The following is a 19056-nucleotide window of genomic DNA, read 5'->3' as shown; positions in this document are numbered from 1 at the left end:
GTACTTAAATGTTAATATATTTATGAAAATATAAAACGATAATGCCATTATTGTGTGCTTGTATTGTTATTTAAACGTCCTTTAAGGGCAGAGCTTATTAATTAGAAATTAATGATTTGTTAATAATTTGTAACGATATTGTTGATAAAGGTTAAAAATAAAAATTATTATATGGTAACATGTATTATAGGGTGTCCCTAGAATATTTTAAAAAGCTGTATACCTACCTAATATAATTATTTATAAAACCAACGTTTTAGTAAAGGGCCCCCCCTTACCTAACTTTTCATACACATTAAGTGTTATATTACTTTAAGGTTTAAATTAAAGATACATTTTTAAGATATGAATATACTAGAGAAGTTTAATTGTAAAATAATGATAATATGAAATAATGATAATATGAAATAATTAATTTCATAATTTACATTGCCATGTTTCAGCTTTAAGTACTAATTTAACTTTAATAATTAATACTAAACAATAAATAGTAAGAGCATTATTTTCTTTAACAAAAATTTAAATCCTAAAATAACTTGTATATTTATATTTAATACAACATTTAATAATGGCTTTAAAGAAATAAAATTTTTTGGATATTTTCCAAATTCTGAAATGAAATTTTAATGTAACTTGCCTGTCTATAATATACCTACTCTATAATCGCTATTTCATATGAATTGAAAATCTTTAATCCATGATTTATAAAATATAAATTAATATAAAATTTTTATAGGAAAATTTTCTTATGGTATTTCGTGTACATCACTCATATGTCTTATTATTTGATATTATTACTGTTTCTTAAAAGTGTTAAGTTATAGTTCAAGAGTTATAACGATAATAACTACACAGATGTCTCAAATCACAATGTTTGAAGTACATCAATCACCGTACTAAATACGTACCAAACATATACATGATTATTATGAGTATATTTAATAATATATAAGTATATGTGAATTGGCCATATTGCTTTCAAGAACCTACCTACCAGAAAATGTAATTTAAATCCACAATGTATGTTATTTGAATAATATCTACACAGTACACATATTTCTATTTGCTAGGTAGTCTTATTGATTGCAAGTAATGACGAGGTCAAAATTAATTAAATTAAAAACTCTATCATCCCACATTAGATTTAATGATATATAGGTGCTTCAATAGTTAGTTAACTTGCAATACTTGATATTCCCTATCTAAATATTTATATATTATTATCTAAGGTAAAATATTTATATACCTACCTAATAAAAAGTATTATTGTACATTGTAGTCGTATCGGCATGTAAAGAGTGTATTACAGTATTTGTTTTGAACATACCAGCTTACTTACAGAGATCTGAAAACAATTTAAAGTATTGGGATAGTTACCGATTACTAATCAAAAGTTTAAAGGTTTTATTGTTTACCCATATAATGTATTATAACTTGAAATTAATTATTTTATGGCCATATACAAATTTAATATTTATCTACGTATTATTAAAAACATGTTTTTTTTTTTACTACCTAATTATACATTATAATTATTGTAAATAAGTAGTTCTAATGATTACGTTTTTTAAATAAAGAAAAAGCCCATCGTGAATAATGCCAACAAATATTTGTAATGTTATTATACTAAAGTAATCATTTTTAATTGCTTATGATTTCCATAAAAATAAAAATAAATCTTATTTTTTTGTCATGATTGTATTACAATTTAGTCGACTTTGATTAATTATTTTTTGATTACAAATATATCAGTGTTGTACGTTTTGTGTTTATATTTTTGGTCAGTTTATCTTCATCGTGGTTTTCATTATTATTATACTGTTCAAATACATTTGTATCTCCATTAGACCATACGACGTCGGGACTTGAATCGAGTACAGCTGCTGTTGTTGATTGATCAACTGTTTGTTCGACGTTTTGTGTAGCTAGATGCACGGGAAGGGGGAGGGGGGGTAGTTCTCTAAACACTAAAACCCAACACTATCTATTTCAGTTTTCCACTCTACCACACAGATAGGTTTAGGTGTATATATGGTATGCAAAAGCCGTAGGTGCCTCTTGAAAGCATTATCTTGGTGTTTACGCAAAACAATATAGCAACTCACGTTTATCCGGTAGCTAATGCACCATTACCTTAAGTTGGCAAAAATTGCATTTGTTTTAAACAAAATTTGAGTTCCGATTATATAAGTATCAGAATTTACAAGTATCAGTGAAAATTAAATTAAAACAAGACCGGAAACGTATTTGCGTAGTGGCCATGATGTTATTAATTTATCTTTATCATAACAAATCATTTCCTTCCTTCATTCCGTAATGACGCAAGACAAAGAAAAAAATGGTTTTTGTTTACGAATTAATATTATATATTGTTAACGCTGTACCAGTACTGCAATAATGGAATATTTTAGTATTTAATAATTTTATTTTTTAGTGAATACATAATTTATTTCTGACATATTTTGTTCATGAATGTATAGTTCATGATTTTGAAGACAAGTAATTTGATTTTGAAGTTTCTCCTCAAATATTTAAATAATAGATAAAAATAAATAAAGTCCATTAAATATTTAAAATTTATTCCACTCAATACTTATTTCCTTTAAAGTCTCCAATACATTATTTTATATGTTGACTAAATTGAAAATACTGATATTTCCTTGATAAAGTTGTTTTTTGCTTGTATGATCCTGTGTAAACCTGTATATATAACTAATAATTATTAACCATGAAATGTTTGGAAAGCAATTTTCTGTAAAGTTATAATAAGGTATGACTGTTTTAATTTTTACTAGCACCGGTAAGAGCACTAGTATAGAAGTTTTCACATGGGTCCCTTATATTATCAAGTTGTGCCACTCATCGAAATGATATAGTTCAATGTAATTACTTTCCTTAAAACAAATGCGTAAAATACAACTTAGTTTATCATTTTGTAACAATTATATTAACTGTAAAGTGATTTTAGATTTTAGATCATTTCAAAAAGTGATTATCTAAATTGTTTTAAAAATGTTAAGTACCTATAACATAGCTAACAATGAATAAATGGTTTATACGAGCATTATAATAAAGATACGCTTTAATTTAAAGTTTAAAGGAATCGAGTGTAATAATGTAGAACTTATAGAAGTAGTAAACTTTAAGTTTTATTTAATATTTATTTTTTCGTATTTTCCTTAACTTTTAATAAATACATTTTTAAATAAATACTTTTACATTATACATCACATGCGGAAAGTATCTTTTGGCCTGGATTAGGTATAAAGAGATATTATATTGTAATCAAATAATGGCATAAAACAAAGATTAGTTAGCGATAATAATAACAATACTTTATATTATATATACTCATTATTAGAATAAAAACAATCAGTCTCTGCATGGATAAATTGTCTTTGTATAATTCAATATTTTTTTTTAAAATAAGTTAAATGATTATATACATCTAAATGTCTAACATGTCTATAGATAGTATACTATCTATTCATAATTGTCCTTAAAACGCTCAAATAAAACGATTAAAAATTTTTTAATGTCTAAGTGTAAAAAAGTCTGTAGGTTATACAAAAAACGCTATTATAGTTTTATTTTCGTATTTTATAATATCTATTACTGTAATATCCAATAATTATATTATTATGTAAGTATAATAGGTACTTATTTAATTTATAATTTTTTATAGTAAATTGTATATATTTTATTCAATATTGTTATGAAATTAAATATATATTATTTTAAGGTGAATAAAATTTTGTTTATATGTATCCAAGGGACTGTGAGCTTTCTTAAAAAAAAAAAAAAAATAATAATAATCTTAAAAAAAAATTGTAGAAAACATAATTATTTTCACTATCCCCAGCGGTCAATTACGTTATTATAAATTACTTTGAAAGAAGAACTGTATGTAATATGTTGTCACCCAAAGGATAACTTAAATAATGCAGAAAAGTAGAAAATGTTAAACAGATAACCGTCTTTTATGTAAATTTTTCACCCGTGGCCTATCGTGAATTAGAAACTAAAGTTTTTAATATAGAACAAACTCCGGGGATTGATGATTATCATATTTTTTTCAAGGTTCCGAGATAATTGATTCTACGTTTACAATATATAGATACAACAGTATAGCATTTAAATTTTTAATGTTTTCCAAGTGCCTACATTGCATGCGTTTTAATGTTCGGATTTACGAACAATAACAAAAAAAAGTATCAAATCTTATAAACACGTCTCGTTGAAACATAACGAAGCAGTGAGCACTAAAGTTCCACATTATATGATATTATGTGAATGTGAGTGGATAATATTAGTCGTTGGCGAGTGATCAATCATCTGTTAGATTTTCCACTTATCAGTTACAATAACATATAGGTACATGACATTAAAAATTATATTTTTAATACTATTAATAATAAAAAACTAATATTTTTACATAAATATATTTATTTAAAAGTCAATATTTTGTTCTCGATAGTAATAATATTAATGCATACCTACGTTATGTCTACATACGGGAATAACCAATAACACGCATGTCACTGATTTCAATAAAATTGGAACTTTGAGTTGTCCACTGAATATGCGAGTAAACACGATTTTTTTATATTGCGCTTAAATAGGAAATTCTAGGAATCGGAGAAAAAGTTCCAGGCATTGACGATTTCCAGTTAAGAAGGTTGAGTGTAACTATATAATATTTTTAAATTCATGTCTAAAAAGAGTATTCTGTTTTAAATTTGAAAACTTTTAAGATAAATGTTTAGAAATTAAAAAACTAATGGTTAGTCAATAAATAAAAAATTAATTAGGTACCTACATTATTGTCTAACCAATTATTTTCTCCGTGTCCCAATCATCTACCACTCCCAAATAAGTCAGGTGTGTAATAAAATACATAATGCGTTTAAGCTGAGTAAAAAATAATTATTTTATCAAAAGTATTTACGTTTTTGGAAATAATTTTTTTTCCATATAATTTGAAATGATTACAAAACAAATTATATTGTTCAATACTTTTTATGTTTTTATTTTTCAATTTATTTTCTTCATATATCAGATATTTTTATGATTATTTCAAAATATAAAATCAAATTACCAACGACTACAGTATTTGTCAGTAAATAACTCATAAGAATTTATAGTTTAGATAAGTTGAGTAGGTAGTCTACCAACATTTTACGGGGTACCTCTGTCACTGTGCCAATCCTCTCTGCTTATATATAAAAATGTAAATACTTATAATTTATAACGAACTAATTATACCTACTCTTTCAAAATTCAATTTTCGTATAGTGAAATTTTTAGAAAAAAATTATAATTCAGAATTGTTAGTTTAAAAATGGAAAAAAGTGTAAGTACACTAGACTACTAAAGATTATTCCAAAATTTCTCTAATTATAATTTTAAAAAAAACTTCAAAGAATACCGCGATTGGTTTTATCAAAAAGTAATGTCAATCCTTTTAAATCATCATTATTTTTATGCATTTCCATTCCACAATATTTATACTCTAAATTCATATTCACGGTCTAACCGTTAGAATTTAAATAATACATGATTTTTATTGGCGCCTTTTTACCATTTTATTGCCACCGAGTTGTATGATAATATCGTGAAGAAATATACAATATTATTATACATCTTGTATGTTCTGTATCACCACATCAGATAATACGAAAACGTGATGTTTTTCGAAATTGCCACTTGTTAAAGGGAAAAAAAATAACTTCGACAGTTGTGAATCTGCTGTTAGCCGTTTCCTCCACACAGAGCTGTATTATTATTTCGTACACGTTGTCAGTTTTTTTTTAAGTCGACTCTCAACTGTGCTGACGACGTTGGCGATTCGCCCAATATTCATGACTGTCATATGATTGGAAGCCAACTCTATGAATGTAAAAATTTCTGTATACGTTTAACATAATCGATGTTTGTGTTGCGATTAGATTTTCGTTAAGTAAATTTGAAATTAGCGCTGCCAAACGATACGATCACGCACAGACTCCTCTCTCCGCTTGGACTCGGGTTGTTGACCACAGTGGGGAACCTCATCACCGTAGGAAATATTATTATTCGTTGATTTAAAGTTTAAACTCGCAATGCAAGCAGTATTATTTTTTTTTTAATTATCATGAAATACTCTCGGGCCTCGGCAACGTAACAATAAATTAGAATCCATAAAATAAAATTGATTTTGTGAAAATAAAAATAAAAATAAATTATAATTATTATGATATTTTATCCATTCGTTCATAATATACCGACTTATATACAAGTATACAACACATAATATATTATACTTTGAAATTAGAATTATGATCGATAAAATACAATAACTTAAACAATTTAAAAATTCCTCCGTTGTTATCCGGTTGGTACTTTGTATGTGTATTTTGTAATCCGATAAATCTGGCTATATATCTTTTTTTTATCTGTTTTGCATATCTAATAAAGCGATAATTTTATCTTATCGATTTCTACTTTTTCACAAAACTGAATTTTATGAGTGTCCAAGTTGTCCAAGAATGTTTGCGTGACCGATTATGTGGAAAGATCTGTTATTATAGTTGACAGAAGATACAATTAACATTATTATTAGTACTGTGTTTAGAATTTAATTTTATGTAATTTATATTAACCATTTTCAAATTTGAATTGATTTAAATATGATATTTATTTATTATTAATTAAACGGACAGTATAGACTAAATAGGATATATATTATATACTAGGTATATAGATATGTCTACCTAAGTCCTAATCCTAAAATAAATATTATCATAGGCAGTAACAGCTAGGTACTGTCATTGATGAATGACGAGGATATCATTATTTAGTTTATAGATTATTTTGTGACACGATTTTATGTAATAATAATATATAATTATGTTTCCATTTGAAATTTTTCAATGAAATGTTCAAGTAATGATCAGTAAATGTACTAAATATTCAACTGCCTTCAGTTATTCATTTCTGATATACTTTATAGTAATAACTGTATAAAAAAAAAACAACATTATATTTTATTCTATTATTATTATATATTACTATTATATTATGGTTCATACTGAACCAGATTCAATTTTAACTATCGCTAACGATAAATTGATTTAGTGATTTAAAACACTAATCGCAACACTCAACTATACATACTCCAAATAAAAAACATTTTCCACCTCTAATGTTGATTAATTACAAATATTTCAACCACAAAAATTCACATATTTCCGAATCGTCTCTTAACTCAATCACAATAAACCCTCCAAAACAAGGAAATAATTTATATAATGCAGCTATTGTAACACATGTGGAAGTTGGTAGTATATCGCCGTAGTCCACAGGAAGCCAGGAAGGTTGCTTATTTAATTAATCATGTCGTACTATACTTATTAGTATTAAACAATATAGTTCACTTATAATATTTTATTAATTAATTACTATATTTAAAGTTCCTCTTAAAAATAATAATTAATGATCAAAGATTTTGAACATGTTTAATTTAAATTTTATTGAACTAAGCATAGTGCCATTGTCAAGCTTTGTATTATTGTTTAATTACATTTTTGATTAAATAATTTAAAGCCTTTATTAAAATATGTAGTGAATTTATGAATAATATGTATATCTATGACTTTTCATTAAAATAAGGTAGTAAGAAAAAATATCTTAAGGGTGTCGGTGCCGGTTTTTCTCATTTTCCGCAATTCAATAAAATTTGAAAATTATATTTTATATTCTAGTTATTACCTTAATTATAATACTTTTCCTTTAATCCATCTGATTAGGAGGGGAGGGGGCTTGATATAGTGTATTATATCATAAAAATTACTTCACTGGAAAAATTTTCAAGCCCCGTTGATATGCCAATGAAATAACAATTATTGTGCATTATTTAAATGCATATTTCAACTTCTATATAGATAATTTTAATTTTGAAAATTGGGCTTTAATCTGACCTGCAAAACAAAAAAAAAAATGATGGTACCTCTATATTTTTACTATTATTTAAAGTATCACTTTGCTCCAGAATTTCAATAAAAATTCGGTTTAGTTTTATTTTTATGATCTATCATCGAACTAATTTCAATGTTGGGATAGGCACATCTGTTTTTATATCCAAATGATTGCACGGCTTTCTTGCTACCTACCTAGTTTTGTTAAAACGTAAAAGTCATATTCTATGGTTTTAGTGTATATCACTATGTGTCTATGTGCATAAGGCATTTCAAAAATATAATTGCCACGTCAAAAAAATATCGGGGAAGAGGTCACCCTTCCCGTTATACTAGTGCACCATTGCCTATAGGCTCAATATTTTCGATCCAATGAGACGAGTCGTCCGTTCACCGGAGATTAAGAGACAAAGTGTGGCGCATCAATGCAAGACGTTAGCTATACTATTCAACAGGTATCGTAATCCTCGGAAAATAGGTGACATATTTCAGCGAATTGAATATAATATTAATATATATTATATTATATATTGTATATATTTAATTCATTGGTGCTATAATCATATACCTAGGTAAAAGAGTTCAACTAGAAAACGGATATCAGATACCTAGGTAACCTGTTCTAAAATAGACGTTGTTTCTAATCACGATATTTAAACTAAAACTAGCGAGAAACACGTTCTGAAATGTATTGTAAAATAAAAAGTTGTACATAATATTTTCTACATTTAAAATTTTTTTAATGCTATGTAAGCTGTGTTTTATTAATAATAATAATAACAAAATATTATACACAGCATTACGTATGAAAACGATTGTATTCATGCATGCGTAAAAATTAATACTATCACAATATTTACTCAAAATGTAATTAATAATATGTTTCAAATATGTTTAATTTTACTTTAAATTGGGTGATGTTGATATATTATTACTCAAACACGTATAAATAAACAATTATAACAATAAACAAGTATTAAAATATCACAAACAATGATCTAGACAATATCACGTGCAGTAGCATTGTATAGCAATGCATCGAGAATTAAAGTAAACTATACACCCACGACTTATATATTCTAACTACGCACTTTATAGTTCATGTACTTAATTTTCAAACTTAATTTAACACTAATGTAAAGTATAACACTGAGGATAGTTTGTGAAGCAAAACAAATGTTATTAATGTAATTTTCTCTTTGCAACTTTAACGTCTTTTACAATTTTGGTTATCGTTATCTGTTTTTTATGATCTTAATAAATTTAATACTCTCGTAATTACAATAATGATAATAGTACGATAATTAAAAATTTTAAAATGTAAAATTGTATATATACATAAGAAATATCACTTACCAAATTAATTAAACAAGTACATTCGATAAACTGATAAACCGTGTAATACAAAATACACGAGCTGATTGCTGAGGTGAGAAAATTTCTTAAAATATAATAAACACAGACCAAGGACCATACAGATTTTTTAAAACCATTTTTATAATATTTTGTATAACTAAACAAATATAATTTTTTGATAAAATAAAAATATAAATGTTAAAACATATGGTGATAAGCAGTGGCGTTATTGCGGGGAGGGGGGGAGGAGGTATTAATTTTTAAAACATAAACTGATACTAAAAAGTATAGGTAAAATATTCAAATTAAAAAATGTTTTCTTTTTTTATCTAGAAAATAGTATTACATCTTTAATTTATACTTACTTTCTACTGATTTACACAACTATCTTTTATATGTTTTTGGGTAGGCATGGTTATCTCTAGACGATATGGAAGCTTGGATTATACAATCTTGTGATTATTGCGCCTATGAATCATAGTATTATTTGATGTTCCTGTTGATATTAGTGGTGTGAGATGATATTATATGTTGGGTAAGCATTAAAAAATGGCATTATATTCTTTCAAATGCAATTAATTTTCGTGTATATACGTGTTTAACCTAAGAAAAATTCATAATATTAGAAATAGAAATGTAGATTACAATATTATTAAACACACACACTCCGATGTATCTAAATTGAGTCTAAAATTTTGAATTTAGAACTAATTCAATTGGTGTTTAACCGTGTTGTTATTTTTTTATGTAAATTGTGTAATCATCTAAGACTTTACAGTGTGAAACCTGGGGTAGGATCTACTACTGAAAATATTTCATACTATAAATTTAGTTAATATTTAATTTTATCGTTAAATAGTAATATAAAAATTATTTTATTACTTATTGTCTAATATTTTCATAAATATAATAAATTATAGATGTATATTTTTGATCAACTAAACTACTTGAATCAAATTCAAAAGCAATTATTAAATTGTTAAATATCCAAACTGGTACATTTTAACAAAAAAAAAAAAAATATGATAAAAAGCCTAAAAAAAATATGTTTAGAAATAACAAAAGAATCAGTAATCAAATATTTCTTACAAAATGTATCATTTTTATATCGGAATTTTTGGCCATTTTTACTAATTATTAATTATTAATTATATTTTATTTTATACTTATTTTTTAAAAAAATGTTTATTGTTTCAATTAGTTGAGTGGATCAAACATAATATACATTTATAATCTATTATATGTATGAAAATAAAAAAATGCTTATAAATTTTATATTTTATTAAAAAAAAATAATTTCATATTAAATATTAAATAATTAATAATATTGTATTATTAAATTCAATATTATTAGTTAAACTTTAAAAAAAAAATGGGGGAAAAATGTCTGTATCAAAAATATATCGGGGGGGAAATGTCCTACTAGACCAAAAACCGTCGGGGGAAAAATGTCCGGGGGGAAAATGTCCATTTACCGTTCGGTCATTCTACTGAATCGGATGTGTTCTACGCGTGTCTATTGTCGAGGGCACCCTAATATACAAAGCGAACTTAATCGGACTTGCCATCGAGAATTGGGCAAAAGTACTAACTAATTGTAATTTTCTACCAGAAACCATCTTCAAAGTTGAAGCATTGTTTCTGCTCCAAAACGCACAGAAACAATAGAAAAGTTAAAACATTGTAAAACCAATAAATTCATCGCTCTGCTCAGAATTTAAATGCACAATTTAGTATATTGTTTTAGATTTAATTTAAAGGTTTTTTTTACTGAAAAAAGTTTAAAAGCTTCTTTTGTCAACAAATATTAATTTTCATTGACTTGAGGCAAAATTGGATATATTTGTTTTAAATTATTAAGAAGTTTACTCTCTAAACAAAGTGATCGTGAGTTTCAGGTTCATTCAAGCTAAGTTAATGTTGTTTACGAGAAATGTATTTTACTTAGTTCATGGAGAACTAACAAGAGGATAGAATCTATGAAATGATAATAATTGTATTAGGCTGGTATACGTCTTACCAGTTTACCTAAAAATCTTTCAAAATATATCTTTTGTATTCCCAAATACTTTGGTGGTTAAAAAGCTACCTATAGCTAAAGGTAGCCGGTTAATAAAAAGATGGTATTTAAATGTAAAATAATTACTAACATAACGTTTCTTTATTTCATTGTAAAATATATATGCCAGGAATAATATAAATAAAAACGTTGTTTATAAATATATAATCCCATATTCTTTCAATAAAACATTAGTGCATGAGTAAAATTATCAATTATTTCACTGTTTCGATTTTTTCAAAATAAAATGTAAACATTTTCTGTCAATATTATACAAGTGTATTGTCTTGTAAATATAAAACTATGCAAGGGGCTTGTAAAATTTGATTTGACTAACAAAAAATGTATTGCTGTCACTGCTAGGTAGGTATAATATTATAGCAACGGTATAAAAGTTTTACGCATGAAATAATTGAATATTACTACCAAATACCAGAGGTGGTGAACCTTTTTTGAGTCAAGTGCCAAATTTTTCCAATCAAGGTTTTGATAATTGTTTACGTACCCAAAAGAAATTATGTTTTCTCAGGACAAGAATTAAGTTACAGATTTATTATATTATTTTATTAAGGAGGTACTTTTTGTAATTTTATAAATTATGTTTTATTAAATATCCTTTAATGTTGTGTTGTACACTAATTGTAGGTAACCATATTTAATTTTATGTATAAAATATAATGATTATAATCTAGTATTATAGTATCTAACGTGATTTTTGTTGTTGTTTCTTAGCGAATAAAGTATATAAGTCCCATGACTTATACTGTATGCAATTATTTATTGATCAATTTTATAAATTGTTTGTACATATTTTAGAATCCAGACACATAGGTACTTAACTTTTATTTAAGTAAACATCGTTGTTTTATAAATTATGACAAGTAATTAATTAATAAATATTTATTCGTCGGGGAATCTTGCGCATATTTGTCATCAAAATTGAATATATTAGTAGCAGACGTGTTTTGCAAAATGTTCTTAATGAATTTTGTCAAATTAAATTACATAATAATAACTATATCATCTTAGACATATTAGTTTATACACGCTGAACTTTACACTAAATTCAAACCCGACAATATTTCATTCTGCGTATTTTTAAAATATTGTAAAATGTTACCATTTAATATTGTATTAGATTACCTATTTATATTTTATACAACAGATTTATAAAACAAACACGAGTCTTTAGGAATATTAATTAAGAAATTGATTCTATTATTCTTCGGTATAATATATTCATAATATGCATATTAATTCTGATGAGTTTATGTACACTAATTTAAGCAGCTAATATTTATAAATAAATATAGATAAAACAAGATTTAGTTAAGAAATTATATGTTCTAGACATTTTTTTTGTACATGAAAATATTGTGTTCTTGTGTTTCATATATTTTATATTAATACCATTATTGTAAAATTGTAAATTATATTAAATATATATTACACTTTAAATATATAATTAATATACAAAACAAATAATTATTTTAATATCTGCTCGTCTTATTTATACGGCAACATAATTTGTTGTAAAGGGAGGTATCACATTATAACAAAAAGTACCTTTTAAATGGTTTTTAAATCTTAAACTTAGTAGATGCTAAATGGACAATGGACAATGGACATATGGTACATTATTATATAATATTAATATGGAAATCATGGACTATTATAGTTATTACCATAACCGTTTAAAAAAATTAAGTATGTTTAAATAATATAAATTACTATAATAATTTTCATGAAAGTTTAGCAATTGTGTTAATGCACTGTAGTAATGTATATGAATTACTTTTAGAATGGTTAATTATCCAAGTTTATGAAAAATTATGAAATATGTTTACCGAAACAAGTCGATTTTATTTTTCTTATAATTGTATTTTAATAACAATTAGGTATGTAAAAAAAAAAATGACAGCTGTTTTATATTTTGTTTTGTATTAATAAATCATACATTTTGGTGGAGGACGAAGAATGAAAATTCTAAACAGCGTAATGATCATGGATTCAACAATAACAATAGCAGTAGATTATAGCAGAATAAAATATTAAACGCAAAGGTTTAAGTCCACATTGTAGTTGTGAACATCAAAAAGATAATGTCATGTCATCGCATAAAATGTTTTGTATTATTGCAAGAAGAATAGTCTAAAAACAAGTTATTTCACTCAAAGAAAACAAGATTCCATAATACACGTTGCCAAATGAAATGTAATGGTTTGTAAAGCGTTGGTTCATGATCAATGATCATATTCCATGATTATAATTGTAATTAAATAATTTTTAATCTTTTGAAAATAAAGCATCAATAGATATAGGTACAATTAAGTAGGTATGGATGAATAATTTTAACCATATTACCATTGTACCATATTACCAAATGTTAATGGTACAATGATTATTGTAGCTTTTACCACGGTTCATTATAGTCATCAGTGGTTAAAATGGTCAGTGCGACTGTCAAAGATTAAAACTCAATCACGAGGGGGGGGGGGTGTTTACTTACTATTTATGTTATAAATCTAATAATTTAATGGATCGTAATGACGACATCATGTAATAATATTAGGCATTTGGTAAAATGTACTCTGTAACTTAGAAGTTATACATTGCAATCAGTTGGTAAATGTAGATAAAATAAACGTTTAAGATTAAAAACAAGTATAAGGGCTAATCATGTAGTTGGAGAGTCGTGCTGTTTCACTACAAAATTAATTGGTGAGATGCTGACAAGATGACAACTTTTGATCCCTTATAGATATCAGATACTTAGTATAATATACATATTATAGTGGTATTATGTTTGTTAATATCAGTTTACTTTGTACACAATTATTAATTTAAGTACTGCATCAAGGTTCCGCTGACCGCGCTAAAGTATATTTATACATAGAAGTATGATTAATACGTTCGAAAGGAAATATAACTATTTGTCACTAAAATATAAAATTGAAATGATATAATTTGTGTAAGTATATACTAATATAGTACGAGTTGGAAATAAATGTCATTAATTAAGAGGTTCGGGAGTATCAATATTTCAGATAATATTCTCTTATAATTGACTCAAGTTATGGTATAGTACTGAATTTTATAATTATTAACCTTTTTTTTTCAATAGGTATTTGAAATATATACTATAGCGCGTGTTGCTGCACTCTGCAGTCTGCAGGGATGTGAAATTATAATAAATCAAATGTGGAAGTTGATACTGAATAAATTATTATACATCGTACAAGTCCCAAGTCACTACGGAGTGTGCGAATAAATTGATCGTCACTAATACGTTTTTTGTTCGGAAATAAAAAAAAAATAAAAAATATATACTTAAGCACGAAACGATGACGACGAATAACTGAGTGTTATCGGTTGACACGTATAATATATTTTTCTCTTTCCACTCTCATCGGCGGGCGGAAGACAGGACGGAAAAGCGCGCCATAATAATCTCGTAGCCACCCGAGTGAAGGCAACAGCGATAGATACGAGTTTAACGAGTTCTCGACCGTCGCCGTTTTCCACGAGCATCATATTTGATACCTACAACTGCAGTGCGTAGAGGAAGAGCTTTTCCGGAGTTCGGAAAACCCGTTGAGGCGCCGCACTGGCGTAGACACTGCGCACACGCAACTACGCGTGACCAGACCGACAAAAGTATACATAATATGAATATCTACGTCTACAGTACTATAGGCATATATATATTATGTCGTATACATATATTTACATAAGTGGAGTGACCACTTCTTGAAAAAGTGACAATTTTGTAGAAATATTTTAGAATTTCACCAAGTGTAAAATATCCGTTTCCATTTCATGAAATGGTCATCTCTTCGCGAAAGATCGATTTCACGAAGTGGCTACGACATATACAGGGTGGTCCTCGGGAATAGGGACAAAAATAGACGGGTTTTTATCATACGTTGAATGTGAGTAGAAAGGTCTAGAGGATAAGCTCATTCGATCCGTCAGATAATGCGTTTTTATTAACTGTCGTAGGTAGTTGTTCAAAAACTATCGACCCAACTCATAATTGTTTTCCCATTGGGAACAGCACCGCGACGTCCGACGATGAAGTGAAGTCTGAATGCGCGCTGCACCTTAACTACCGATTCATAGTTTTTCACAAACGCGTTGTATGGTGCGGTTGGTAAAGGCTGCGAAAAATTTGGTGCTTCTAACTAAACCAATTTTATTAAACAGTTGTGGATTTTTTTTATATTCGATTTGTGTTTATAATTTAGTTGTAAACATTTTATACATTTTTCAATCGAATACAAAAAAAAACCCCATAATTATCCGATTTGCATAGTAATATTTTTAAAATACTGGACGTGATATCATATGAACGAAAAGTAAAACGATGAAAATTAAATTAAGCTACATAATGAGGGTTTTGTTCATTGTAAATTTTAAAATGTATAGATACGTCCCACTGGTCACTGATGCCTAACTGATGTACACAATTTTCAATTAAATAACAGTATCGGTACGAAAATATCTCGGTTTTAGGTACCGATAAAATCTAATCTATCAATCTATCAGAACTTTCTGAACTCTTGTATATACTTAATCAAAAAAAAAAAAAAATAAATATAATTTATATTTTCCACCGAAAAAAAATATTATTTAAATAAAATATCGTGGATGGTGCTCCTAATTAATGCCCATAATTAAATCCACAGTTAATCGTGCTTCCCTGCATTTTATGTAATTTGTGCCATCTATAAAATTAATTTTGATAATTGTGCCATTTTTTAAGGTTGTAATTTATTATTCATGCAACATACAACTAGATAAAAGGATAAATGATGTATATAAATTATGTGATCTGTTCAATCTTGTACCTAGAAAAATTGTGCCATTTTTCACCTAATCAAAATTGTAATTTGCGCTACTTTAAAAATAATATGCACAGTATTTTTTTTTATTTATTGATATTTATTTTTAAAAGATCATTTTAATAGATACATTTTAAGAAATTTATTAAAATTAAAACCAAAAAAATTAAACTAATAATTAGTTACTGTAGGTATAACGCACTATGTGTATATAAATACGAGGAAATATCTTAATTCATTATCCAATTGTTCATGTTACGAATAGGCCATGTAATTTATTCACGTTTAATGACGATGTGCTGTAACCGACGCGACGAGCTCGGTAAATTTATCAGATAAATTCCAACAATTGAAATTGAACGTGTGGCGCAGATTACGTCGTTTGCCATTTCGTTTTCTGTCGCGGAGCGCAGTTACCAAAATTAAATTAATATTTAGACGCGGTACAAATTATACATAGGTATATAACATATAAAAGTGTATACACTAAACGGAAAAAACAAAACAGTTGTTTGTACTATAAAAATAGTAGAATTGACTGTACATTATAATTGCTATAGGGATAGCTATAAGACTAATCAGATTTACTAAAATATTATAGTTATTCGAACTGAAATATGATATTTTAACTATATTTTTTAGTTAATTCAAACATTAAAAACTGCATTAACTATAAAATATAGTAAATCTAACCATAACTAATAACTATATTCATATAGTAATAATAAGTAAATCATTTTAGTTATTTTACCTATTAAATAGTTATATTTACTATAATTTGTTTAACTATAATATTATAGTAATTTTTTTTTCCGTGTACGCGCCTAATTGTACCATCTGTCGGTTGCGCTAGATACAAGTACGAAAATTGGCGAAAAACATCATCCCTCCAGACTCCCACAGTATATATTATATAGGCTGTAGCCAGCCACCTATATGATCTATACTATGACCTATGATCTACCCTATGATCTATATAATATCTACACTATTATGATATTAGAATTTTTATTGTTGAATAATATTTATATTATAACGGCGACGGACACGAAGTACACGTACCTACCTACGATGATGGCTACGTATGATCTATATAATATTTACACTATTATAATATTATAATTGTATAGTTCAATAATATCAATATCATAACAGCGACGGACGCGAAGGACACGTACCTACGATGATGGCTACCGTTATATTCACAAACAGCTGACCCGCACTTATAATTGTATACCACCTGTCGGTGGCGCTAAATACAAATACGAAAATTGGCGCAAAACATCATCCCTCCGGACTCCCGCAGTACGTGTAGGTTGTATCCAGCCACCTATATGATCTATATGTCTACACTGTTATAATATAATATTTGTATAGTTCAATAATATCAATATCATAACAGCGACGGACGCGAAGGACACGTACCTACGATGATGGCTACCGTTATATTCACTGCGAACAGCTGACCCGCCGACGGGGCGATCGTACACAAATACGTTGCGCGCAATACCTATATATACATAATGATATACACCCGCACATAAAGATGCCCTCAGGAAGGTTCCGTAATTTCGTTGGCGCCATCGGACGGTGGATTGGCTGCGAGGCGTTACTTTTGGCGAATGGCGGTCGGACTATATATATAATATAGGTGTATATATATATATATATTATATATGTATATATACACGTGATGAGCGGGAAAGGGTAGTGGGCCGTGTGTGTGTGTGTGTGTGTGTGTGTAGGTTGGAGGGTGTCACTTCGGGCGCGTGGGGGTATATACTATTATTATTATTATTATTATTATTACACACCAAAGGGCTGCTCTGCCGCCGCCGGCGTCCTCGGGGCGCGACGTCGCGCCGCCCGGCAGTCAGTCACCGGCCGACCGTGTTGCGATGACGAGACCGCCGCGCCAGCGGAGAGCGCCACGCGCCGCCCGGCATTAGCGCGGACCGCCGCACGCGTCGTGCGGTCGCCATGTGGTCGCCGGCCACCGTACGCCTGTTGGTGTTCATCGGCTTTTACGTGTCGTTCTTGGCCGTCGGAGCATTCGTGTTCTCGGCCATCGAGGCGCCAGAGGAAGCTGCTCGGGTCCGGGAGCTCAAGGACCTCCGGCAAGATTTTCTCGACGGGCACACGTGTGTCGGAGGTATATACATCTCGCAGCACTACCTATGTATACAAGGCCCCCAAAGCGGGGGGGGGGGGATTTGGACCTGGAGTACCTGGTTGTTTTAGGGCCCGTTGAAATGAATTTGTAATTTTTGAAATTTTGTCAGGAATATTTATTTTTTAAATTAAATAATATTATATGATATAAATGTATATTATTATAATATATTAAGTAGAAATCGTGTTTGGGACACTCGTATCGCTTGTAATGGGATGTATTTTATCGGAAGTTATGTATAGGGCCCACAAAAACAATAAGCGATTTGATGTGGGGGGCCAGTATATATAAATGTTGTATTACTTTTTAATTAGGATCAGTGTAAACTGTAAATATATTTTTACAGTAAGTAAAAATGACGTTTGTATAAAGTTATCATAAAATAAGAAAAAATAAATTGGCTAAATTTGATAAAGACCTCGGGTCTTGGGTGCAGAAGGAACCATTCACTGATGGTACTTCATGAAGTGGAGAAGTGGGAGTCAGTCAATCAGTAGGTCAAGACACCATGTTCGTTTTAGACGACTTCTGGGGCCACCTAGAACAGTGGGAACGGAGAGTTACTGTGTTGCGATAGTTGTGAAGATTAGAACGAAGATGTATTTAATATTTATTGTGAAATTTTCGTACTGCTGGAACAAATAAATCTTTAAGCATGGAGAGTATATT

At 28.2% G+C, this 19056-nt stretch overlaps 1 protein-coding gene across 1 annotated transcript in view; it reads left to right on the top strand.

Moving 5' to 3' along the window:
• Nucleotides 1-18076: 18076 nt before the first annotated feature.
• The window catches only part of LOC132952156 (potassium channel subfamily K member 1-like), a 41441-nt gene continuing 40461 nt past the window's right edge, over nt 18077-19056 (top strand). The window contains exon 1 of the mRNA XM_061024336.1: nt 18077-18366. Within this exon, the coding sequence (XP_060880319.1) occupies nt 18195-18366 (172 nt within the window). The 5' untranslated portion in view covers nt 18077-18194. The remainder of the gene's footprint in view (nt 18367-19056) is intronic.

This window comes from Metopolophium dirhodum, chromosome 9, assembly GCF_019925205.1.
Source record: "Metopolophium dirhodum isolate CAU chromosome 9, ASM1992520v1, whole genome shotgun sequence".
Taxonomy (NCBI): domain Eukaryota; kingdom Metazoa; phylum Arthropoda; class Insecta; order Hemiptera; family Aphididae; genus Metopolophium; species Metopolophium dirhodum.
Note: the sequence above shows the minus strand (reverse complement) of the source record. Positions and strands in the feature narration are given on the sequence as shown.